Source organism: Patagioenas fasciata, chromosome 3 (assembly GCF_037038585.1).
Source record: "Patagioenas fasciata isolate bPatFas1 chromosome 3, bPatFas1.hap1, whole genome shotgun sequence".
In the NCBI taxonomy this organism is placed as follows: Eukaryota; Metazoa; Chordata; class Aves; order Columbiformes; family Columbidae; genus Patagioenas; species Patagioenas fasciata.
Window position 1 is genome coordinate 114,068,502 of NC_092522.1, and position 23,899 is coordinate 114,092,400.

The 23,899-nt window shown below is 42.7% G+C and overlaps 2 protein-coding genes across 3 annotated transcripts; both read right to left on the bottom strand.

Moving 5' to 3' along the window:
- Window positions 1-4,530: 4,530 nt before the first annotated feature.
- RDH14 (retinol dehydrogenase 14) lies at window positions 4,531-9,916 on the bottom strand. Its single transcript, XM_065834421.2, has 2 exons — window positions 9,524-9,916; window positions 4,531-6,072 (listed from the first exon to the last, which is right to left on the bottom strand). Exons 1-2 carry the CDS (start codon window positions 9,875-9,877, stop codon window positions 5,455-5,457), a joined length of 972 nt encoding a protein of 323 aa, XP_065690493.2. The 5' UTR covers window positions 9,878-9,916; the 3' UTR covers window positions 4,531-5,454.
- Window positions 9,917-12,227: 2,311 nt separating this feature from the next.
- NT5C1B (5'-nucleotidase, cytosolic IB) lies at window positions 12,228-21,865 on the bottom strand. 2 transcript variants are annotated; one of them, XR_011738547.1, is made up of 7 exons: window positions 21,537-21,865; window positions 21,293-21,460; window positions 17,979-18,108; window positions 17,341-17,463; window positions 16,472-16,656; window positions 15,360-15,851; window positions 12,228-12,309 (listed from the first exon to the last, which is right to left on the bottom strand). XR_011738547.1 is itself a non-coding variant. In XM_065834420.2 (6 exons), the coding sequence occupies exons 1-6, from the start codon at window positions 21,651-21,653 to the stop codon at window positions 15,513-15,515; spliced, it is 1,062 nt and encodes a 353-aa protein (XP_065690492.1). In that variant the 5' UTR covers window positions 21,654-21,865; the 3' UTR covers window positions 14,942-15,512. The 2 variants fall into 2 exon arrangements, 1 of the variants encoding a protein (XP_065690492.1); XM_065834420.2 differs by lacking the exon at window positions 12,228-12,309 and having other exon boundaries at window positions 14,942-15,851.
- Window positions 21,866-23,899: the final 2,034 nt, after the last annotated feature.

Here is a 23,899-nt window from a genome sequence, read left to right on the forward strand (position 1 = left end):
TTGGGAAATGTTACAACAGGACTTAGATAAACTGAAAAAAACATCACTCATCACCAAACTGCAGTTTGGTGCAAAGTGACAAGCATCACAACAACTACAGAGATGGATTGACCTTTTTTGGGGGGAAACACACACACTTCTGGAGAATGTTGCAGGATATTTAATATACACATAACACCACTACCACCCCACCCTTGATTTGTGAAGTATTTTTTGGAAAAAGATCACACATACACAGAGGCGCATAAAGGTTCATTCATCAGGCTCCAAAAAATCGCCATCCAGCTGGCTGTGAAAGTCCTCTTGCCCAAACCTAAACTCAGGAGATAAGATCAGCAAAAATATTTAGGTGTCTGAGTCCCAACACTTTTAGTGGGACTGGGATTGTCGCCACGAAGCAGAATGGCAAGATATACTCAGTTGCTAAAGTGAATATTACAGATTTCAAGCATATGATACCTTCCTTAATCTTTCATGGCAAACAAGCTATCGATTCCTTCTCTATCCAGATTAAGTATTTTTCACATTACCTGAAAAGAAGTGATTGGTCTGAAATGTTGAAAGAAAGGGCTATCTATCAACCCTGTTAGGTGGCCTGTGTGCCAGCCTTCCCCAAAAAAGTAATTAGGAAAGCATTCCTTTCTCCATGTTACATAGGACATTTGGAATCAATTGAATATTCAAATTAATTTCTCTGATCTGAATCCAGTTACGACAGGTGTGAAGCTGCTAGTGGTAGCTAAAGCAGTAAGTAAAGAGTCTAGAGGGAGGTCCTCATTTTCTGTTATGAGAAATAGCAGCACCATTCTGAGACAGATCAAAAATAATAATTCGACTGTAGAGGCCTCTTGGATCGTTTTGCGAGTCAATTACCCTCCAAGTGATTAGTTTGGAAAAATTTATGTGAAAGAGGGAACAGGCCTCCCATTTTAAAATTATTTGTATGACTCTCTCAAGTTGTTTATTTTCTTTATAGCCTTAGGTGGAAAGAAATTAAGTGTGCTTGAAGTGGGAATTATCCACATTTTTTCGGCAAAAGCATGATCACACCACACATTCACAGGGCTCAGGCTTTGAAGCCTGTGAAGCATTCACTTACTAGGAAGCTTAGGCAAACCAGGCAACCACTGAAGAAAGAGAGACCTTCCATACTCCTGTTTTTATTGCATCATGGAAAAAACTGATCATTTATCTCATCATTAAGATGGAGAATTTTTACTGGAGAAACCATACTGTGTTTATAAGCCTGCTTGTTGCTTTGGCTGTAGTAACTGTAGTAAACTGTCCCTTTGCCTGAGGATAGATGTTGGCCTTTGTGGCAAGGTAAGGAAGGTAAATTGGTGACAGAGTATGTTTTTTTTAAAGGTAATAAATCTCCCTTGACTTAAACAGATGTGGCATATAAAATAAATACATGCAACTGCAATTTAGTTCACTTGCAGAAACTTTGGCTCAAATAGCCATGTATGTGCAGGGAAGCTCATAGCTAGGGCCTGGGACTGAAAAATAAAAAAAGCGAGAAGTTTTTAAAAAAGGAAATTATTTCTTTCTTAAACTCTTGGTCTATCCATGAGGGAAATTGGTTACAGGAGCACTTTCAAAAGCACCATAAATTATGCTGAAGCAGATAAAAAATGTTCTCCTTAAGACACTCGAAGCCTGTTTCTCATGACCATTACACAGCAATGTTTCCTGCCCTTGGCTGTGCCTGTGTGCAGACGGAGGGTATATCTACCTGGATGCAACTTCAAGCAACAGCTCAACACTGAGCTCAAGCCTGACAGATCTGCCCCCAAACTCAATGTCTCATCATGCACCAAACCGTCGTAGGTGACACTTCCATGCTGACAACCAGTTCTCCTCTCCCCTCAGCTCCTCAGCTCAGCCTTGACAGCTCCTCCTGTCCATCTTTTAAAATAAGGGATTAAATTGCACCTGCATATGTGTCTGCACGCACACACTCTCATACACAGATTTAAAATAACCCTTTGAGAGTAGTTAGGCTGCAATGTCGTTGTCACAAAAAATGTGATCGCTGAGGAATGGGACCCCTTGGAGGCATTTCTACTCCTTGTGGAGACCTGCCAAAGGCTCCACTGAGGAGAGTTTGCAGAGTCAATGGCTGCTGTGGTTCTCCACATCTCAGCTATGGTTCTCCACATCTCAGCTGGGGCAGGGCAGAGGCATTTTCCCCATTAAAAGCACAAGGGCAGGGGCTACTTTCTTGGGCATCACTGTGTCCTGTGCACATCCCAGAGAGGTTTTAATTCCCCAGGGGACAGGTATGGAGTGCTGGTCCAATACTGCTGGTAGACCCAAACCTAAATGCTCAAACTGTAACAACTAATGTAAGATAGCTGAAGGTACATTTTGGGTCTTGAAAGATTTCTGTCATAACATTAATGTTTCTCACAGACCCCCACAAAATCTTAACCTCAGCTGTGGCATCCTTGGATATCTGTAATATACTTGCTAGTGATGTGATTGATCAGTGTCCGTACCTGCTGACCAAAGCTGCTATTTTGAGCTTCCATGGGCTTCACATGCTACCCTTGGTGACTGCCTGCCTCTTTCACCCCTTTTTTTTTTTTTCCAAGTTTAATACTTCATAGGAAATAAGTTTAATTTGAGGGTGCCCGTGTTCATACGGTAGTGGTGGGAGGCATCTGCAATGCATCCCAGTTTTGGCTGCACACCCTCAATACACATGGTTCATAGAATAGTACCATACATCTTACTGGAGGCACTGTAATACTGGGGTGAAGTGTGAAGGTGTTGATCTCCTCTTGGAGCATCCTCTACCAGCTCCAAGAGGAGACATTCAGCAGATAATCCTCAAATCATACACATTTATCTGAGCTTACTAAGATCCTGCAGAGTCGAGCATAGACCCTTGGCCAAAATGCTTGGTTCTAACTTACACTGAGTCAGCATTATTAACTGCTTGTTGAAATAAAAGCTCTTCTTTGGTTTCATGCTTATATTTTGCAAGATCTGTCAACCTATGAGGTCTCCAGTTCCTACATGCTACCAGAATAACAAAGGCACCATGTAACATCAACAGCAATCTCACAAGAGTAATCAAAGCTTTCTGCTCTACAGAGACTAAATTCCATTCACCCTTAGATGCTGAAACAAGCTTACCTTATGCTAAATTCTCAACAATCCTTCCTTTCAAATTGTTTGTAGGCAAATTCAGACCCAAAATATTCCATTAAGAATATTGTGATTACTCTCCTACTCTGGAATGGGAGCTGTAATTTAGTTGATTGCAGGAATGTAAACTGTTTCTGATAATGGCTCTTATTTCTGTTGTTTCAAAATAAAATAAAACCAAGCACCTGGTAGATTTATGAAGCATTATATGTTAGGCAACCATACTATACGACTGGTACCTCTTATTCTGCATCTCATATTTCAGTACAAATCTACCTTTGTTGTGTTGAAGGCTCGTGCACATCCTATGTTGGTCATTCAGTCCAAAAAATTATATATTCCCGTGGTCTTCAGTTTCAGAACAGTTCTTTACTACAGTTATTCTCAGATTAGTCATCTTCTCCATTCTCCACCTTTGCAACTAAGGCTTTCAGCAGTGCAACAATCATGTTCCTACATCATGTTGCTACAGTAGTATTGAAAACAAGCCAGAGTTTGGCTGAGCATCTCCGTATCTCTTTACAGAGTTCATGCTAACAAACTTTTAATTCTTTACTGAGCTGTTTAAAGGTGCTGCATGCAGCTATTTACAAGTATTTTGAATGAGAATGTGAAATTGAAGACTGAAGATCCAAGCAGAATCTTCTCTGAGCATCTTACACACCTCCCTCTGGCATGACTTAAGAGAACTTTGTTCAATGGTTAGAGTACGTGTTGACAACATACCCCTCTCTACACCCTGCTTTACAGTGAGCAGTGTAAAGTTCAACATGTTACAGGATGCTGCTCATTTTGGTAGCTTGCTTTGTTATTTTCTGCAATGCCACCTTCTGCCCCCACCCCAGCACTTGCCTGAAGCACAGTCTTGCTGGTGAAGGATAAGGACAGATCAGGTCCCCTCCACTGTGCAAAAATATGCTGAGAGTCTTGAGTAAATAAGAGAAAAAAATCTCAAAAAAATTGGTCACTTGCTACCTGAAGTGCAAAAATAATATGTATTTATGTGCAGGTAATAAGGATCTACTGAAGACATCATTTATTATCGATACTCCTTCCCTTGAGTAAATTTAAATAGATCACTCTAAATCATTCTTCCATACTTATCCTGTATATCTTAACTGCTAGAACACTTTATTACAGCAGAGCAAAACAAGAAGTCATGTCAATATGTACCCATTAGTTATATGAATTAAAAAATAAATCAGTACAGCTTCATGTAATACCCATGCATTTATTTAGAGCCCATTTTATTTCTACCAACCCTACACAACAGTCTCCCTAAACCAGTACAGGCAAATCTCCTGCTTTGAAACAAGGCTACTGTGTCAAGACTGCTGTTTTCTGTCGTGTCTTCTACAATGAAAGAATCAACAGTGTTTTAAAAACATTTTTATTAAAGAATATTCAGTAAACTGTATTAGACAGCTTTATTTAATCTCATTGCTGAGTGCCATCAGTCAAGCCAAACACACACTGAAAAGTATGTTCTCTTCGGACTAATCTGGTTGAGGTCTTGTGAACTTCATATGCAGGCAATTCATGACATGCAAAGCCCTATCGAGACCATAACACTTCTGTCAACGACACTTTTAATGAAACCCAAGGAGTCTGCATATCAAGAAAGAGCAAGTTTGGCATATATGAAAATCAATATACAGCTTGTACAACCAAGTGTATATACTCAACTGAACAGCAGCGACATCACTCCAAATATTAATAGTTGGCTTTGTGCTTCACAGTTAAACTGTATACGGCTCAAGTTTTGTTCACTAAACCACAGGGCGGACAACATGCTTTTGAACAGCACTTGGAGGCCTAAACAATTACAGTGTAAGACATCAGTAAAACCCTTTATTCCATTTTTCATTGTGATGGCTCAAAAGAGACAACAATCCTATTATTATTATTAGGATCTATTTTCAAAATCTTTTTACGGAAGTGTTTCACCATCAGTACCCTGCATTATCCAGTCTGACTACAAGTAGTGGAACATGACAAATATGCACATATACTGCAAAACACAGTTTTGTTTAATTTTTGTTTGCAAAACATGAGTTTCCAAGCAGATTTAAACAGAAATTATATTCACACCCTCAAGCTCTATTCAGACTTTTAAAATGCCTGTGTCTATTAAAGATTGTCCATTATTTCAAAACAGAGTTCCAGCATAAACCACTTTATTTAATAAATACTGAGCAAAGTAATCTGCATTCCCACAGCATTTAAAGTGAGAATTACACTGTTGCAAATACGTGTTGCACAGTTATCTGCATTCTTTTAGCAGATAGCCCCTGGCACTTATTTCAATAAACCAACCATCACTTCACTGATATCCCACAACTTTCTTGCAACCAAGTCATCCATGGCTTTGGGCAGAAGTTCCTCCTCTTTGCAGTCCCCAAAATATTTTCCCGACACACCTTCGACATCAGGAGAAGAAGCCAAATAAATAGAAGTCTTGGCTCCTTCCAGAGGTGTTTTGAAGAAAGCCCATGACACCAAGTTGAATAGGGGCTTTGCCAGCAAAGGAATATTCACATATCTGCCTAGATTGGTTCTGACAATCCCAGGATGAAGTGAATTGACGGTGACTCCTGTCCCTTCTAACCGACGAGCTAGCTCCCTTGCAAATAATATGTTAGCCAGTTTACTCCGACTGTAACAAAAGCTTTTATTGTAACTTATTTCACTGTTCAAGTCTTCAAAGTTGATCTCTCCATATTTATAAAGCTTTGAGGATACTACCACAATCCTGCTTGGAGCAGAATTTTTGAGGAGGCCCAGAAGAAGGTTGGTGAGCAAGAAGTGACCCAAGTGGTTTACACCAAATTGCATCTCGAAACCATCCTCTGTCTTCATGTATGGACACTGGAATATCCCTGCATTATTTATCAGAACATCCAGTCTTGGCTCTTCCTTTAAATAGGAAAGAAAAAAAAAATTCACTCCATTTTATAATTGTCATACAAAACATACTATTATGCTTAATATTTCTAACTGGCCAGTGTTAGAAAGAAATAATTTCATTCCTAGCTTTCTGATTTGTAACTTCCTGATATTATCTTAAAGCACTGCTGAAAAAACGCAAAACAACCATAAGTTGAACTACTCCTAAACCAAGTACGTGCCCCCAGTAGGATGCAGGTACATGAGAGCAGATCTGTATCTACTTTGTACGCAGGCAGAGAAAACAAACATCTGCTTCTCCAGGAGCAGCTTTTTCTATGGCAATTCAGTGACAATTTACCTTTGTGATGTGTTTTGGTTTTCTCTCAAAAGTAACCTGTTCATTGCACTGCAAAAGCAGACACATTAATTTGTAGCAAACCTCAGCCATAGGTAAGGGGTCTACTGTGCAAAAGACATGCAAATATGGAACAAAAAGTGATATGGAACAAAGAGCTAACCCAACGTTGAGGAGAAACCATTACACTGTAGACTGGGGTGACATCATGAAAAGCTTTGCAAAACAATGTTCTCATTATTTTAAATATTATCTTATTTTTAAATTCCGATACACCATTGTGCTGCTTGGTGAGAACTACGGAGCAAAACTCATCCCAGAGAAGTAACATTCACAATCATAACTGAGGAGTTTTCATACAAGAATTTGAGTCTAATAGGTCTACTCAAGAATTAAAGTGTGTCTATGGGACTGAGACTTTTAATATTTATGACATGTTCAGCTTATGCTATTTGATGGATCGGTATTCTGGTTCAGGTTGGTAGAAGACAAAGACTTAAGGAGGTATGTTACACTCTACAGAATCAGGAAACACAACTAATTAACGGAGAGGATGGTACAGATAATTTAAATATACATATATACATAATGCACTTCATGATCCAGTATCCACTCAAAATGAATATTGAATATTGAATATTTCAAAAAACACAGACTAAAGTCAGCTGCCTAAATCAATTCTGAATTTAACACTTTCACCCACCTTTAACAAAAGACTGTGAAAGTATTGCAGGAAATTTATGCTTGTATGTATCAGAAGCAAATGCATTCACTTTAAAGAAAAAGCAGCAGGAGGGTTTTCTGCTGTTAATTCTTTAAACCAAATGCAGTGACTAGAAGGCAAGCTGAGATCATTTGGAGTCATTCTGATGATAAAAATAGAGAAGCTCAAAATGCATTTTGTACCATTTGCCTTTTATTAGAAGCAATAATATAGAGAGCAAAACCCCAACCTGCACTTGGCACTCAGTGAACGATGCTGGCATCTGATCACGTACTTCAACTCTGGACTCATTTCCACAGAACTTGAGGTTGTTCAGTGTTTCATATAACTGGGTCCCTGAGGCATGATCTGAAGAGCATCAAACTCCCTTCTCTTCACCCAAAGGGACATAATGGTTCCTATCACTAAATAAGGGCAGGACTGAAGAAGCACTGACTGTAGATCTGCTCATTGAAGTGACACTTTCTGCTTCAGAGTAGAACACCTGACTGGAGTATTAAGTATTTTGCAAGACTTAACCACTCAAGAAACGAGACCTCAACTTGTGCTATTTGCTGAGACTCCTACATCTTATAATCTAGAGTAATGTGATCAGTGCCAAGCAGGCAGCTACTGCAACAAGGTGCAAGAGAGCATAAAACACTACTTTGGTGGGCAATGCTATTCCTTCAATTTCTGGAATCCACTTCTATTTTCTCCATTTTCCCATGGAGCTCTCTGACGTCTCAAAGTCTTCTACCTTTTGCAGTGAGATGAAGGAGTGAAAGATGTAATTCCTTGTAGTTCTGCAGAGGGAAGCTCCCACAACTTAAGTTATGCTGTGGGGATGTATTATTTTCCCATCCTATCAATATCTTAGTCTTCTTCATCTCAAACAAACAAAAAAAAACCCCAAACAACAAAATATCAAACATCCAACCACAATAAAACTGCAACAGCCAGCTCCTAAAAGCAGTCATAGGTTAGAGAAGATAAATAATATCAATCTGGGTGAAATAGCTCTTGAAGTATTAGCTGAATTCACACCCCTTGTCATTGAGCTGCTTCTGGAATTATTTTTAAAGTCACAAAAATGAAAGTTCAAACGCAGGTGTCAGCAGCACTCTGCATATGCATGCACTCTCTTTTTCTTCACCCATTCCTCACTTAAAGGTACTTGTACTGGCTTCACCAATAGACAGGCTAAAAAAGTCACAATTTTTGATATTTTGTACTATAAAATATGTAATTTTAACAGGACAGTATGTTACTTTTCTGGTGTTTGTCTGTTTTATATCCTTTTGTATATGCATATTTTCCCAGCAAGATTAGATCTTATCACTGGATTTACACGTAGGAATGTATATAACAACACTGATCCCCACCAGAGAACTTAGGACTTTTTTTTCTGACATTTAGGTTTTACAAAAGGTATTGCAAAGTTAACACAGTGAAGTTCCTCTCCTTTTATTTTTTTTGGTTGGTTGGTTTTTTTTCTTGTGTGTGTGTGTTTTGTTTGTTTGTTTTTGTTGTTGTTGGTTTTTGTTGTTGTTGTAGTGTTTTTTTTCTTTTTTCTTATGACAGCATCTGAGCACCTTTCAGGTACTTAACAAGCAGATCTCTGAGCAGCAGCAGAAGTTGCTAAGCCTGGTTTCCCATGACTGTGTCCCATGGCTTGAGGAGCCAGATGTGGTGAGATGAGAGCCCCAAGTGTCACTTTTCATGGGAATGGAATGATGCCTCCAACGCTGCCTCCCTCTGCTCGCTGGCCTCTAATAACAGCTGAACTCAGCTAGCCGTACTGCTGTCAAACTCACGTCTTCAGGAAATCTGCAGTAACTTTATATATTTGAAAATGTCTACCTGCTAAACTCAGCTAGCACTGGCCAAGAGATGCAAAATGCAGGGGGGGACAGTCTGGGGAGGGGGAAGAGGGATGGCTGGAGCTGTGAGCAGGGCCCTCATGTCAACCTGTACTTCTTTGGGGACAAGGCCGAGCTGTAACATTAACTTAAAGCAACAAAGGCAGGTTAATGTCGAGCTAATTAAGACAAATAATTTCCCTCACACAGAAATAAGTGCTTCCTTTTCAGAACATAAAAGGACTGCAACAGTTTGGACTAGAATAGCCCGAACTCGTACGAACTTTATTCTCCCAGGTGCTAAGTCACGGCCAATCTCCTCACATCCTCCTCCCAAACCCTGCGCTGGGCTCAGCAACACCCCGCACCCTAGGCCGGGGAACAGGCCTGTGAACGCGGAGCCCCGAGGACGCTGCCCCGCCCCCGCCCCCCCCGTAATGGTGGCACCGGTTCCCGCACCCGCGTCCCCTCACAGTGACCCCAGAGCGGCCTAAAGCCGCCGGAACGTGTCGCCACCCGGCGGGCTGAGCCCCGCGCCCGCAGCCGTCCCGGCCGTACCTGCAAGACGCGGTGGCAGAAGGCGCGCACGGAGCTAAGCGAGGCCAGGTCCAGCTCCCGCACCACCAGCTCGCCGCCGCCCTCCGCCCGCTCGCCCACCTCCGCCCGGATCTCGCTGGCCGCCCGCTCGGCCCGAGCCCGGTCGCGGCAGCCCATGATGACGCGGGCGCGCATCCGCAGCAGCTCGGCCGCCGCCGCCCGGCCCAGCCCGCTGTTGGCCCCCGTGATGATCACCGTCTTGCCCCGCATGGAGGCCCCGGGCCCGGCCGCGAGCCGGGCCGAGCCCCGCAGCCAGCGCCAGGCGGCCAGGAGCAGCCCCCCGCCCAGCGCCAACGCCGTCGCCGTCGCGGCCATCCCGCCGGGCCGAGCGGCGCTCCACCCGGAGTTGCCACCCCCGCCTCGCCGCTGGCCGGCCGGCCGGCGTCGGGGAGCGTTAAGATTGGCCAGATGAGCCGCGAGGCATTGTGGGGATTGTAGTTCTCGGCTGTCCCGGTGCCAGAGCTAACGGGGCTGCAGCTGAGAGACGATTAATGGGCGCAGGGTCTGGTTGAAACGTCCAGCGGTGACTCGGCGGCCTTCCCGGATCCAGCAGGGTCCTGAGGGCGACCCAAAGCAAACTGCGAGTCATGCAATCACATAGAGTCATACAATCAGATAGTTAGGGAATCATACAGTATTGTAAAATCACAAAATCATTTTAGTCAGAATAGACCCGTAAGATCATTGAATCCAACCGTAACCTAACGCTAGCACTAAACGATGTCCCTAAGAACCTCGTCTATGCAGCTTTTAAACACCTCCAGGGATGGTGGCTCCACCACTTCCCTGGGCAACCTGTTCCAGTGCCTGACAATCCTTTCCATTAAGAAATTTTCCCTAATACTCAACTTAAACCTCCCCTGGTGCAACTTGAGGCCATTTCCTCTTGTCCTCATAATGGGCAGAGTTACCCTGCGAGGCCACTGCTGCCTTCCCCATCTCAAAAATTAAACGCAGCAGGATGTCCCAGCAGCACCATGTCCCTTCATCGGTCCAAAGGCCCTTGCACCGTCAGCAATGTCCCTTCCAGTAAATTAGAGGTATCAGGATCTGCTGTTTGGTGCTAACGTAACTGGTGCAAAAGAACTTGTTAAACCTTGACAAGTCCAAGCTGATTCTTGGCTTTTCATCCTGTGCTGATCCCTGAGACATGGATGGGTATCATCTGGCAGAGAGCTAGCTGGCCTGGGCCAAAACCAAACCAGGCACTGTGCTGATGACTGTAGAATTAGAAGACAATTAGAACAGTTTAATGACATAGACATGGTTGAGTTGTAGGGCCTGGCAGTATTTCCCAGTAGCGTTTAGCTTGCTAGTAGAGATTTTACCAAAATATTTTATTAATATTTATCAATCTCACTGAGAAGACTCCATCACAGGGAAAACAGACATTAAGGGCATCTATAATATTTCATTACCAGTCTTCGAATTTTATGGCAGATCAAATGCTTCTGCAAAAGACACATTCAGTTTATCTGCCTTGTGTCTTCAGCCTGAGACGCAGAGGCTGGAGCAGTAGATGTGGCAGTGCCAGGGAAGGCTCCCGGCACAGGAATGCCACATTTCTGCCCATGGCAGAGTTTTGTCTCCAGGCTGGGGGTTGGTTAGGGCTCCCCCACAGCTTCTGAGGTCCCACTGGGTGGTTTAGAAGCATCTGTCACGTTCTGCAGAGTTAGCATGCACATGGGCTTTCCCATGCCAGCTGGCCTTTGTGCTGATGAAATGTTTTGAGAAAGTGGCTACTCTGAAGGGTGTTTTGACCAGGCCACATCATCGTGTCTGCTTGTGACAGAGATGGCTTTTGTCACCCTTAACATGGTGTAAGAGCCATAACCAGTGTGAGGTGTGCTTACATATGCTCTGCTCATAGTAAATCATACCTTTGGGAGGTGTTGGAGCCATGCCCACCTCTGCTGCTTAATGACCTTGCAGACAAGGACCATGAGAAAGGGACAGTGACTGCCCACTAGATGACAGAATAAGAGAACCAAGAAATGTCCTGTTAGAGGAAGAGATTCATCCTGTAAGAAATCCTCCTGATGGGAGGTAAAGAATCTACTATTCAGCATCTGGCAGTGGAGACTATGGCGGTCATCTCTGATACATCTGCTACTTCAGAAGACTGTTGAATGTGTTGGAGAGGGTGCTGCCTCAGGGATCCTGCCTGGGTCCATCAGTGGTCAACCCAGCTTTCAGTGCAAGGAGCACTGTGCACAGAACATCATGGGTGATGGTGATCAGAAGCTGCTCATCTAGGCAAGGATGACATATGCATTCAGATGTTGCTGCTCCCAGACAGCATTGAGCAGGGTAACTGAAAGTTATTATTTCTCCTAAGATATCAACCTACTTCACTGCTTTCTCTGCCCAACTGTTGCACTCGAGGAATCAGTGTGTTCTGGTCAGCAATACTGTGTGTCTGTGCAGGTTACAGGGTTTGCCAGAGGAGCCCAAGGGAGGTACCTGAGAATCCTCCTCAGGATGTAGAGGCCCTCTGATTTCCATGTCCTTAGAATAGATCACAGTCCAGGAACACAGGAGGATACTTTGGAACACATGATGATGACCATCTCCAAATCTTCATCTGAAATATTTTGTTTCCTCCAGATGATTGTTTCACTATGCATGACATGGTAGCCTGGAAACTGAAAGGATGTCTTGGAGATGTGAAGGAACTGGGGAACATGGGTTTGTTATGTCTTGGTAACTGGAGGGAGATACCCAACACACTCTGAGGATATGTTGTCCTGTAAAAAAATAAAAGAAAAAATAGACAAGTCACCTTCAGGGTCTTATTTCCAACATTTTTGTCCATGGGGACTGGTAGCAGAAGGAGACATTACCATTTGTCTTACCTGGACTCTTCACTGTGGTGTGGCACATGAACCTGGAAGCTAAGGGAACACAGACTGGCTTTGCCTGACAAAGTTCTGTTTCTGCACAGAATTCAATCTGTGTTAATACTCTTCCAGCTTTTGGCTGCAATGAGTTTCTTTTTCATAAGCCTGTCTTCTAGTGTTATAAACAAGCTGATAGACAGGACAGTTCAGAACCATAGAACATCTCTCTATTCCCCTATTGAAAAATGTTGCATTTTGTTGTAACAGTGACTGGCTTAGGGTTATGAGGTGCCAAGGTATAAACTAATGGAATCTACATGAGCATGAGAAGCAAGATGTTTTTTTGTTGGCTTTTATTATTGTTTGCTTGTTTGTTTGTTTTGTGGACTGGAATGCTTTTACGAGAAAATTCAGTCCTATGTCTACAAAAATAGAAAACAGCCCCTCAGCTCCTATCCCATTTCAGAGAATTTTCTTGCAAATTATTATTTTGGTCCACTAGCCAAGCTGTGTCTCAGAGCAGAAGACAATAATTTTAACAGGCAGAGATTACTTGGCAAGCCTGAGTCTCCTCAAATATCCAGATTAGTCTGGAAGGCACTTGCATGAACGAATGAGGCTCCACTCACCCAATGTTCTACCAGCTGGATAGGCAGAGAAGCAGTCGCCAAAACTTGGGACAGTTGCCTGACAATTAAAAGGCAGTGTATAATCTGAACAAACATCTAAGGACATTTTGCTCAGCTAACTTAGAAGTGATTGTGGGCCTTAGCATCAGCTTCTGGATTTTAAGGTCAGTTTGAATTCTATGACTAAGAATGTAAATTTTACTATGTACATTTAATATGTGAACTCTTTTTTTCTCTTCACACATGCCTTAGTGCTGTCAGCATGACACTGCAAGAGGTAGTCCTTGAGCATCATGAGTGTACAGATCATAAAAGATATAAGAACTGGAAGCTCCTAACTATGTCCTGGCCTGTAGATTTAATTTTTCCAGTAGGTGGATGGTTGATTTGAAAGAAAGGTAAACATAGCAAACCAGATGATTCCATTCTCAATTTATTCACTGATTTACATGCTTAGCCTACCAGGCATGAGATACCTTTGGAGTCCCACATGGATCAAGGATCCCATTAGCACTTTTCAGTATCAAGCCTGAATTACTACGTTTAATGAGAGTCAAGTGCTAGTAATCTGTGCACAGCATATATCCTGCATATCTTCCTGCACCAAACATCTACAGATCTAACAGCACATGGATGAGGAAAGCTGATCCATGTTCTGCTTCAAAAAGACAGGACTGGTATTCCTGAAATTTGCAGCCATGATTTTGTGGTAAAGGTACACACACAATTTATATTGCACAGCTAAAGAATATTCTTGGATCCCTTGCTGATTCTAAGTTTTCACATAAAAACATCTGCTAATAACATTTCTTATAATCTCCATTTGGCGAGGTAACTGTATCCCATCCTGGCAGACAATGACCAGGCCTCAGTTATTCATGTCTTCCTCACCTCTTAGATGAGCTGGGAAATGTGATGCGTTTTGGGCACAAAGCCTTTAGCCCTTAGGAAATTCCAAGTACACCAGATATCTGCAGTGCATCCCATCAACAACACATGCTGGTGTGAACACATAAAAACCTTTCTGATGGTCTCTATTTGAGTTTCATGCAGGATCAAGGCTTTTGCCTTTGTTTTCAGATAGTTTGTGGCTTGGACACACAACGTTTAAGATTGCTTTTGTTTCTGGTAGAGAAATGCAAGGAAGCTTTCTGCAATAGCAGGACAGCTCATCTGGACAGAAGAGACTAAACTTTCTGAGAGGCTAACGTGAGATTCTGGAGTGAATTCCCCCAGGAACCATGGATCATCACAAGCCTTCATCTTCTACTTCCACTGCAAAGCACATTCTTTTGGTTTTGTCTCTTCTGGTATAAATACACAGCAACAATAAAAATAAAACAGGACACTTGTTCCACTAGGGAGAGAAAGAGAACAAACACCACCTGACAGATGTTAGTTGTGTCATTTGGAATGCACTCCGATACACGGATGACACTAAGACACAGGAACTTAGCACAAAAGAGGTAGAATAGACCTATGGTGTAAATTTACATGAGTTCATGTTGCAACAGGCACCTGTTCTCTGGAAACCTATCAGAGGCTGCCCAACTCAGTTCATGCAGATCACAAAACAGCTGTAAATCCTAAGTAAATCTAATTAAGAAACAATTAATTCCATCAACAGCATTATTTCAGGATAGAACCTCTGCTGGTATATAAAGTTATGCTCTAAAGCTTCAGTCTTTGTCCCAGTCAAGACACCCACAGCATTTCCGACTTCTGCCCAACTCGGTGAAATCTGTTGGGACATAAGTGTCTTTGAGACCTCTAGCTCTCTCTCAGATTTAGCTGAAAGTGGTCACTTCTGGCTCTAAATATCCAGAGGAGGCAAGAGAAACAGACACACTGATTACACAAACTCTGCATAGGAAATTATGCTAAAACCTCTACATAGAAAAATGACAATGTTCTGTAAAGCCAGCTTTATTAGAATAGGAAAACAACATAGAAAAATAAAGGGTCCCTGTAAACACAAGATCAAATAAGCTAACATTTCACTGGAAGCTGAAAACTTGTGATAACAGATCTACTGAACACATATTTAACAGGCAAACCACCAAGAGGTAAACATTTATATGTAAACTGTGCTGTTGGTAATTTCAGAAATAACCATCAAGGACTAGTATTGCAGCATGGTTTTTGTTATAAATAACCCGTCAATAGCTTTTAAGAGAAAATATAACTGTTCTGTCTCTCAAAGTATGTGTCAAGGTATAAAAACAGTACAAATCTTTTCCTAATATCAAAACCACAGTGTTAGATCCAGACGGGTAAAAAAAACTAAGCTGCTTAAGAATGCTATTAAAATAACTATTAAAAACTTACCTATATTAAAAGTATTTCCTTTAAAGGCTGTTCTAGCCAGAAGTGAAATCTTTAAACATAGTGCTTACAATATACAAATGCAGCGGTTTTCAGAGGTAACTATTGGCATATTAAAGGCTGGCTAAGAATGTTATCATTAATGGGGCCCTCCAGTCATGCAGATTTGTGGTATTTCTGAGCAACGCCATAGGGAACATGTGCAGCTATGGTGCCTAATTTCTGTGCTCCTTCGATGTGAAACATCTGGTCATCAAAGAAAATATGAGGGCGGATTTTCACCAGGATCGGTCCTTTAGGAGCTCCCGCTAAGAAAAGGGCCTCATCGATCTCCAGACCCCAGCTACGAAGAGTCTTCAGCACTCTGGCTCCAGAGCTTGCCGCGCTTCTGGCTGTGACAAGGTATGTCCTTATAGGACAATCTAATCGTTCGTTTTTTGCATAGAACTTCTTCTGGAGTTTCCCTAAGTCTTCCAGAAAACCTTTCAAAGGACCCTGAGTATGAAATAGCAGAAGCATATTTAGTATTTGTCCATGGCTCTCAAAATCTTGCTTTTGCTTTATTCCAGATTGCCAGTGACATACAGGATTCCTTTCCTAATGCTACGCTGCTCAGTGAATTCTCTGTGTAATGTGTCCAAGTGGGTCTGCACCCTCATTTCGAATTTGTGAATTAAAAAAAATCATTAAAAAAAGATGTTAAAACCATAATCCTACATGGTACGATGAGCAGAAAACTGATTCTCACTAAGACTTACAAGATCTCACACAATATAAAGTTATTACTATAGTCTTTACTAAAATGTTCTTTAAAAACACATAACTCTCTTACTATGAACTATGAGGTGCAATTTTATTTTCTGTGCAAAATCCTGTGAGAGACCTAATTACACAGATATTACTGAACTCCTTCCAGATTAAAGACAATATTTGAATTAGATTTAGTGGGAGATCTGGTGAAAGGACTGCAATGGTGGGCTCTTTTATGTCAAACATGATTTTAAAGATTATCCTTGGAAAAGGAAATTACATATATACTGGGGAAACTGGAGGAATACAGCAGCAATGAAAATTAACAGATGTTTTGAAAACTTACTGATTCAAGAAGTACAAACCTGTGCAAGAGGCTTATTTTCATTCAGTTGTTCATGTTCAAAAAATCTATCTAATCCTTGCTCTTTGACGATCTGTTCTGATTCATCAGAAAAGAGAACTGCATCCCCATCGAATGCCACTCTCAACTGTGTATCCGAGTAAGCAACATCTTTGTTGGCAGAGAACATCGTAGCTGATGCAATGCCTGAAAATGGATCAAGAGAACCTCAGTTAGCATGTCCTGCAAAGTCATTCATTAAACTGTCAGCAGTTTGGTTCCACCAACTTATTGGGGGTGACCTTTATAGCTGGTGAGCAGAAACGATCACTAAAGCTAATTAGTTATGGCTGTTTTGTAACATAAGTGCACGGAAGCTGTGCCACTGACGTAACCTCTTACATGTGCTTCCTTCCACTTCCATATAAGAACATACAAAACCAGTCTCCAAGGTAGAGCTGTAAATGAGATAAAGAAGGAAATTCCAAGGAGGCTACTGAGTCAAGCTATTTACTACTTTTTAACAAAACACAGAAGATGTTTTTTGTAAGTCGTATGGAAGCAATGATTATTTGAACAGAAGTTGAATAGATGTGAGTAGATATGTATGGGAGTTCATTTCTTGTAGCATGGGACAAGACAGCAAGGTGGGACAAAGGTAGAGGGTAATTAAGTTGTCATTACCAGCAAACTGAAGGGTCAGAGGGGAACAATACAGAGAAATAGCCTGATTTTATTTGATTAAGTACAAAGAAATTATATGTTTGTATCACACAATCTTACGACTTTTCTGCATTTTATGAAGCAGCACTATTTTCTGTGAAAGACACACAACACATTCATTTTTTAGCAAGCTCAACAGAGAGAGAACAGTAGGAAGTCAATTCAAACCTGCTTCTATAGCTTCTTGCACTTTTTCAGAGTCTGCTGAGAGGTACAAGTTGGTAAGATAAGCCTTCAGGTAATCAATAGGGCTTTTTCCTCCCGTCATACAGAAACGTTCAATTGTTAAACCTAAAGTAAGAACAGCAGAACAAGGTGTGACTCTGCCTTGACACTACAAACCCATAAAAGGAACTCGTAAAAATGCATACTAGCTAACAGTAAGTTTAAAACAGAGAAATATGTCCACTGTAATTTCAACAAGTTAGACAACCTAAACTGACTACAATGTTTGACCAACCCTTCCTCCTTGAGAATTCAACACAAAATCCCTCTAAGACAGCAGAATAACTGCTGTGAATGTATATGTATAGGGGGCATAAATACAAAACGAATAAAAAGTTTAAGAACTTTTTATCAGAAATTAAGATTCCCACCTGAGACGTTGAATCTAGAACTTTGGACCAAATTCTGTTTAACACTATCTAACTTATGCTGATACCCCAAAATAAATATCATCCTCTGAGGAATGGGTGTCAGTATCAAAGAAGCTGCTTTTACCAAGGTCAAAGCATGACAAATAAAATTAATTTGTTTTATTATGTAACAGCAGGCAGTTCTACGAAGCAGTATTGCACTTCCCTTACCATAGTGATTGATGCTGTTTATGAGTCTCACTCCCACTTGGGCATGGTTGTTAGTCATCAGGACAATATCGAATCGTTCTTCATCATCAGGGTACAGCTCAAGAAGCCGGGCATTGACATGCATCAGTGCCTGCCGGTTTGAAAGGTGGAGGTCAATAGACAAGTGGAATGTGCCTCAGTTCTTAATCACTGTAGGTTTAGTGATAGCACTGTCTTGAAGGAGAATGTGAAATACCTGAGAGTTTAACTTGCTGAACTTGTTTTACTCCATTCTGCTCTTTTGCTCCCAGCAACCATTTGACTGGGTTCATTTGAAGGGAAGCAAGTAAGCTTCTTTTGCTGAGTTACAGAATTTAACTTTATCATGGAAATCCTTTTTATTGGGACACCATGAACATGCAGAATAAATCAATGCATTTCTGAACATTATCACAATCCCTAATAACCTTTTTTTTTTTTCTTTTTTCTTGTCCACTTGAAAATTGTTCTAAAGAAATCAAGGAGAAGGTGTAAAGGAATTTACACACGCAACTACTTGTTCTGCATGCAACAATGTGAATCTGGTCCACATACTTACGCAAAAATTTACTGTCACAGTTCAGGTGGGGAAAAGTCAAAGATTATCCTTAAGTAATGAGTACAAAATCATACCCTATCAAACATGGGTGATTGCTAATTGCAGTACTGAATGCGATAACCTTGATTCATTGGAGATCTCTTTAAAGAGAAAAGGGACAACATGTTATATACACAGTTGGGCATTCTTGTTTCCTTGATCTTTCATCTGCTCATCTGTCTCTGTATCCATCTGTTCTCTCATGTTATTTACAATCTTATCCCTTTGGAGTAAGACTTGCTTTTTGCTCTAGTTTTATATACAGGCCTCTGTTTTGGAATCTCAGACCTTGAATGGAATTCCTTGAGACTAGGGCAGTGAAGGTCAACAATGAAATATCAAATGAATGCAAGATGGGTTGATTTTCATTAAGATGCTTTAAAAAGTCAGGGCAGTTGTTAAGAATTAAAACCTACATTTCATAATTAAGTTCTGGGAATGTCACTTTAAAAAGCATGGCTATGTCATTTGGGGCTATGCTTAGGAAAATTCTAAGTGAGAGCCTAGTATAAAGCCCAGGAAAAAATCTTAGTATGTGGTCACAACCCCTCTGTAACTCTCTGCTAATACCCTCTTTACCCCAAAATAAGACAGGGTCTTATATTAATTTTTGCTCGAAAACTTATTACTTTTTTACATGTATAGTAGCCTGGACACTATTTAAATTGATTTTTTAAATGAACTGTAACTAAGGCTTCTTTTTGGAGTAGGACTTCTATTTCGAGCATCCTCAAAAATCCTGAACAATCACGCTAGGGCTTATTTTTCAGGGTAGGTCTTATTTTTGGGGAAACAGGGAACTGTGGTGCACTAACAATTTTGTGAAGTCTTAGAACAAGAGTGAGTGGAAGAGAGGATGCCTTTTTTTTTTTCCAATACCTGTACATTTTGCAGCTCAAGGATAACGTGGCCTGTGATTAACATTCCAAGTGCTACGAGCATGAGACATAATACTTTTAAGTCAATGTCTTAAAGATTTCAACAACGGAATCCAACCAAAACCATATTATTTCTTTTTGCCTTCTTTGTCTCCAAGGAGAAAGTATCACCCAACCTGTAGTTCTCTAGCCTGATTATTCCCATGACTAAGCAATTTATGAATCTCTTTACAAATACAAAGAATTCAAATGCAAATAGCATACTGGAAGGGAACAGAGGTCAAGGTGTATTTAGCTGAACATAGTTAACAGCTTTGATTTTCAAAGTATGAGGAGTCAAACAGTCAAATCTTGCTTAAAGTCAAAGTGAATTTGACACTGAACTCTAACAAATCTCTTGAAAACCATCTGTGCTAGGCAGGGCTGCTGTCTCTAGCTGCTACAGATAGAAAAGATGCAGAAAATTTGCTAGTCAGTGTAGCCTCACTAGTGTACAAAGAGAAATATTTTATGAAAATTCTTTTATGCTAAAAACACCTTTATTTGTTTGTGCTATTAATGTTATTAACAGCTATCTGTTATACTTCAAACAGCATGGGTATTGACGTAAGTAATTTTTTCACTATGTATTTCCAAAACTTGATCAGCCATGCTGAAAATGTTTTAACCTCCTGAAACTAAAACTGAAGCAATGAAAATCTACTTCTAAAAACTGAAAGAAGTGTTCTGCCACAAATCTATTGTCAGCAAGTATAACTGTTAATTAGGATCTAGTAAATTTTCTAAAATTGCTGTGGTAGACCTTATGAAAAAATTCTCCATGGACATAAAATGAATGCTATAAATGTTATTTTTTCAAGTCAGTTGCACTCAAAACTGTGTTCCTCAAAACCATCTGCATTTTTAGTTGTTTTTTTATTTTTTCGTTTTTTGGTAATTTCTCTTGCTTTCCATGCTGGAGGTTGTTTACCTTGGCCATTTCTCTTGTGCAACGAAAGCAAAATATCCCATTTCACCCCTGCTTAAACCCTGACTCCCAGCTAGGGAGTCTATTTCTTTTGCTGGTCCTCAAGAACAATTTCCAGGGTGAAAACAAAAGCAAGGCAAAATTAAAGCTGACTAAAAAAGGAAACAACCAACCAACCAAGGTTCATTTCTGAATAAAGTAATTTGAATAATATTGAATCAATGCTGTCTTTAATCAAAGCAGTCCTATCACAAGTGAGACATAAAGATGGAATGAGGAACTAAGATCTTTCGGATTTTGGGGGGGAGGAAAAGGTTGCAACAAAATTCAGACAATTTAGGGGCCTAGCTTAACTGAAAATAGTCTTTAAAGGAAAGGTGCTCCATGCTCCTCGTGTCCAGCAGCACATGCAGGTTGGTCCTGGCCCCCACCTCGGATGTGGAGCAGAGCCCGGGGATCCAGCCCGGGATGCTGGGGGTGAAACTCTGCTCCCGGTGATGCGAGCGGTACGTGACCTCCCGCAGGCGTTCAGCATTAGTGCCGGCGGGAGGAAGAGGGAGGGAGAAGAGGGGAAAGGAGAGGATAGGGGAAAGGAGAGGATGGGAGAGAGGAGGGGATGGGACAGAGGAGGGGATGGGAGAGAAAGAAAGGGCGGCCGCAAGGCCGGGGCGTCTCAGGGAGATGCGGAGATGATGCCGGGCTCCCCGCTGGGGGAACAAGTCAAAACGTTTCCCCGGGGCAGGGCTGTCTCCGCCTAAGGAGGCTTCGCGCTCCTCCTCTTCCCGAAATTTGGCCTTGCAGCATCTTCCGCGCCGCGCCGCACCCCCATCGGGGCTCGCCCCGATCCAGATACCTTGACGAAGTAGAAAGCCGGTCCGGGCTTGAGGATGACGTTCTCGTTGTCCTGCTGGTACTCCACGTACTTCTCCACCCCTTGCTCTTCGTAGATCCGCCGCTCCTCCACCAGGTCGAAGAGGGCTCGGGAAGAGACGGCCACGGTGATGGCGTGCTGGGGCTTGGGCTGCGGAGCGAGCGGAGGGTAGCGCCGGCCGGCAGCCCCCAGCCCCCCCACCCCAGCCCGGCCCGCCCGCACTCACCGGCCGGGGTCTCTTGGAAACGAGGTTGTCGTAAAAAGCCTTGGCCGCCGCCCAGTCCTGCTCGGCCTCCTCCGCGGTGTCGCCGGGCTGGGGCGCCTCCGGGCCGGAGCCGCTCATGGTGCCTGGGCCAGGGGACGCGGCGGGGGAAGGGGCTGCGCTGCGAGTGGGTAACGGGCGCGCAACGGGCTCGGCCGGAGCCGCCGCGGGCAACCGGGAAGCGGTGGCAGCGGCCGCCCCTCCACCCCGCCCCGCCCCGCTCGGGCACGGGGAAGTCACCGGGCGCTGCCTTCCCGTTCGCTCTGCCGCGCCCGGGACCGCCCGGCCTGGCCCTGCCCTCCCCCGGCGCGGAGCGGAGCCGTTCTGCCCGGCCCCGGCACAGAGCGGAGCGGTTCTGCCCGGCCCCGGCACGAAGCAGCCCCGGCGGGCAGTGGGGCCGCGGCCACCGCGCTTGTCGCACCCCAAGGGTCAGCGGGGCCGGTTCGTGGGCTGAGCAGGTGCCGGAGGTGCAGCCCTTTCCCCGCACCCTGTTAAGGGGCAGCGGGGCGCAGATGTGCAGCGTCCCCTCCCCAGCACCTGCTATGACACTCATCACTGCGCTTCCATAGTGTTTCGAGTAGTGGTGCACACAGCTAGTTCATATGAGGCAGTAACCTCCTCCACTGATTTTATCTACAGTGTTAGAAATTTATAATTTAGATGCAGTGGCTTAATGGATTTCACATTAACTGAAAAAAAGTCCAGGAGATTTCATACATAAAATAGTAATAATGTCTCTAGCAATCAAGATGGGCTGACTGTGACCTGGGGGTCCTTTGTTCCACACAGCAACGCTGAAACAATAATTTGGACAGTGGTGGCATATGATGGCATATGCAGCTCTGTTACTTCAGCGTCTGATTTGAGTGGTCCTGAATTCCACACAGGGCGATGGCTACTTATCTAATCCATCTCTCTCTGAAATGCTCCTTCCTACCTCTGCAGATGTGCTTATCTGAACCACAGCAAAGGTCCCCAAACTGATGAGCTGGAGTGGAAAGTGAACAAGGAAGCAGATTCTCTTCTGTGCTAGTATGGGGTCTGGCACAGCAAACCTTTGCTGTTTTTGGTAGCCAGTGACTCAGTGATACCTGTAACTTGTAGCGCACGTAAGCACCATCCAAAGGACTCTAACATTTTGAAGGGATGCTCTAAACATTGCTTCTGGCGCTGATCACTGCATAATCTCTATCAAATTGCAAGTCTTTCTGCCTCTGTCCAGTTTCCAAAAAGGAGCATGATTATTTTTGCTGTAATACTTTTCCCTGTTTTTTTTCAATGTGGCTTCCCAGTGAAAGGAGGCTTATGTAATTATACCATCTGTTCATCATTCCCCAGTGATGTCCAGTTCCAAATGAATTTGATGGAAGGATAAAGATCTCAAAGAGATTTAAATTCTTAAAACGTTTAATGAGAATCAGCAGCAGCACATAATTCGTTACCCTGCTGGGGGGAGGATATTTGTGCAAATGCAGCATATTTATCTACTTTTACATATCAGTAAATGAATATTCCCAGTAGCACATAATTTGTTCTCTTACTGAGGGAAGGACTTTTGTGCAAATGCAGCATATTTATCTGCTTTTACGTAATAACAAATGAATATTCCCTGGCTGATCTGCTGCCTCCAAATCTGCCACATTGCCTGTGGCTCAGCTAGCCAGGGAGCTGTGTGGAAGCAGGAAGGTGGGGCAAACTGGGAGATTAGAGTAAATGGGAGTTGACCCTGCCTTGGAAGGGGACCTGGAAATATGAGATAAAAGGAGAGATACTGAGAGTAGTATGTTTGGAAGACAGATGTGAAAAGAGGAGTTAGAATCACTGTAGGTGGCTCTTGTCATGGGAAGATGTAAAAGTCATAACATAAAGCTGAACAAACCTGATTTTAGTGTCTCTGCTACTGATAGACATGCTTGTTTTCTTTGAATTTTGATCCCAAGTATTTCATTCTGTACTCAGGGCTGGAGCGTATCATATGCTGCTGAAAACACCTGCTCCCCTTCCAGCAGTCAGGTCAGGCACATCCCCACTTTCCAACCCTCTTCTCTCTGAGTGGCTGCAAACCTGTCACCAGGCTGAGCAGCCAGGACTGGGAGAGCCTGGAAAAAGATTCATGTCACAGAACTGCTGCTCCTGATCCCAGTCACCACCACTGTCCTGCTCAGAGGCTTCAGCATCAGTCCAAGAAGGTGATCTCTAAGAAGAGGCTGTTCCTACTGCAGGTGGGTCCATTGCCCATGGAGAAGAGGGGAAAATAACCCAGTTCTCTGGATCCAGTTCTCTGGTGACTACAAAACTAAACTGTCATCTCCGCGTGAACTTGTGGC

What these genes read in the sequence shown, in the direction of transcription:
- RDH14 (XM_065834421.2), bottom strand. Translation starts at nt 9,877, where the DNA reads ATGGCCGCGACGGCGACGGCGTTGGCGCTGGGCGGGGGGCTGCTCCTG. An exon ending in TCTGCCACCGCGTCTTGCAG is followed by an intron (nt 6,073 to 9,523) that starts GTACGGCCGGGA and finishes TCCTATTTAAAG; the next exon opens with GAAGAGCCAAGACTGGATGT.
- NT5C1B (XM_065834420.2), bottom strand. Translation starts at nt 21,653, where the DNA reads ATGAGCGGCTCCGGCCCGGAGGCGCCCCAGCCCGGCGACACCGCGGAG. An exon ending in TTTCCAAGAGACCCCGGCCG is followed by an intron (nt 21,461 to 21,536) that starts GTGAGTGCGGGC and finishes CTCGCTCCGCAG; the next exon opens with CCCAAGCCCCAGCACGCCAT. An exon ending in AAAATAAGCCTCTTGCACAG is followed by an intron (nt 15,852 to 16,471) that starts GTTTGTACTTCT and finishes TTTCATACTCAG; the next exon opens with GGTCCTTTGAAAGGTTTTCT.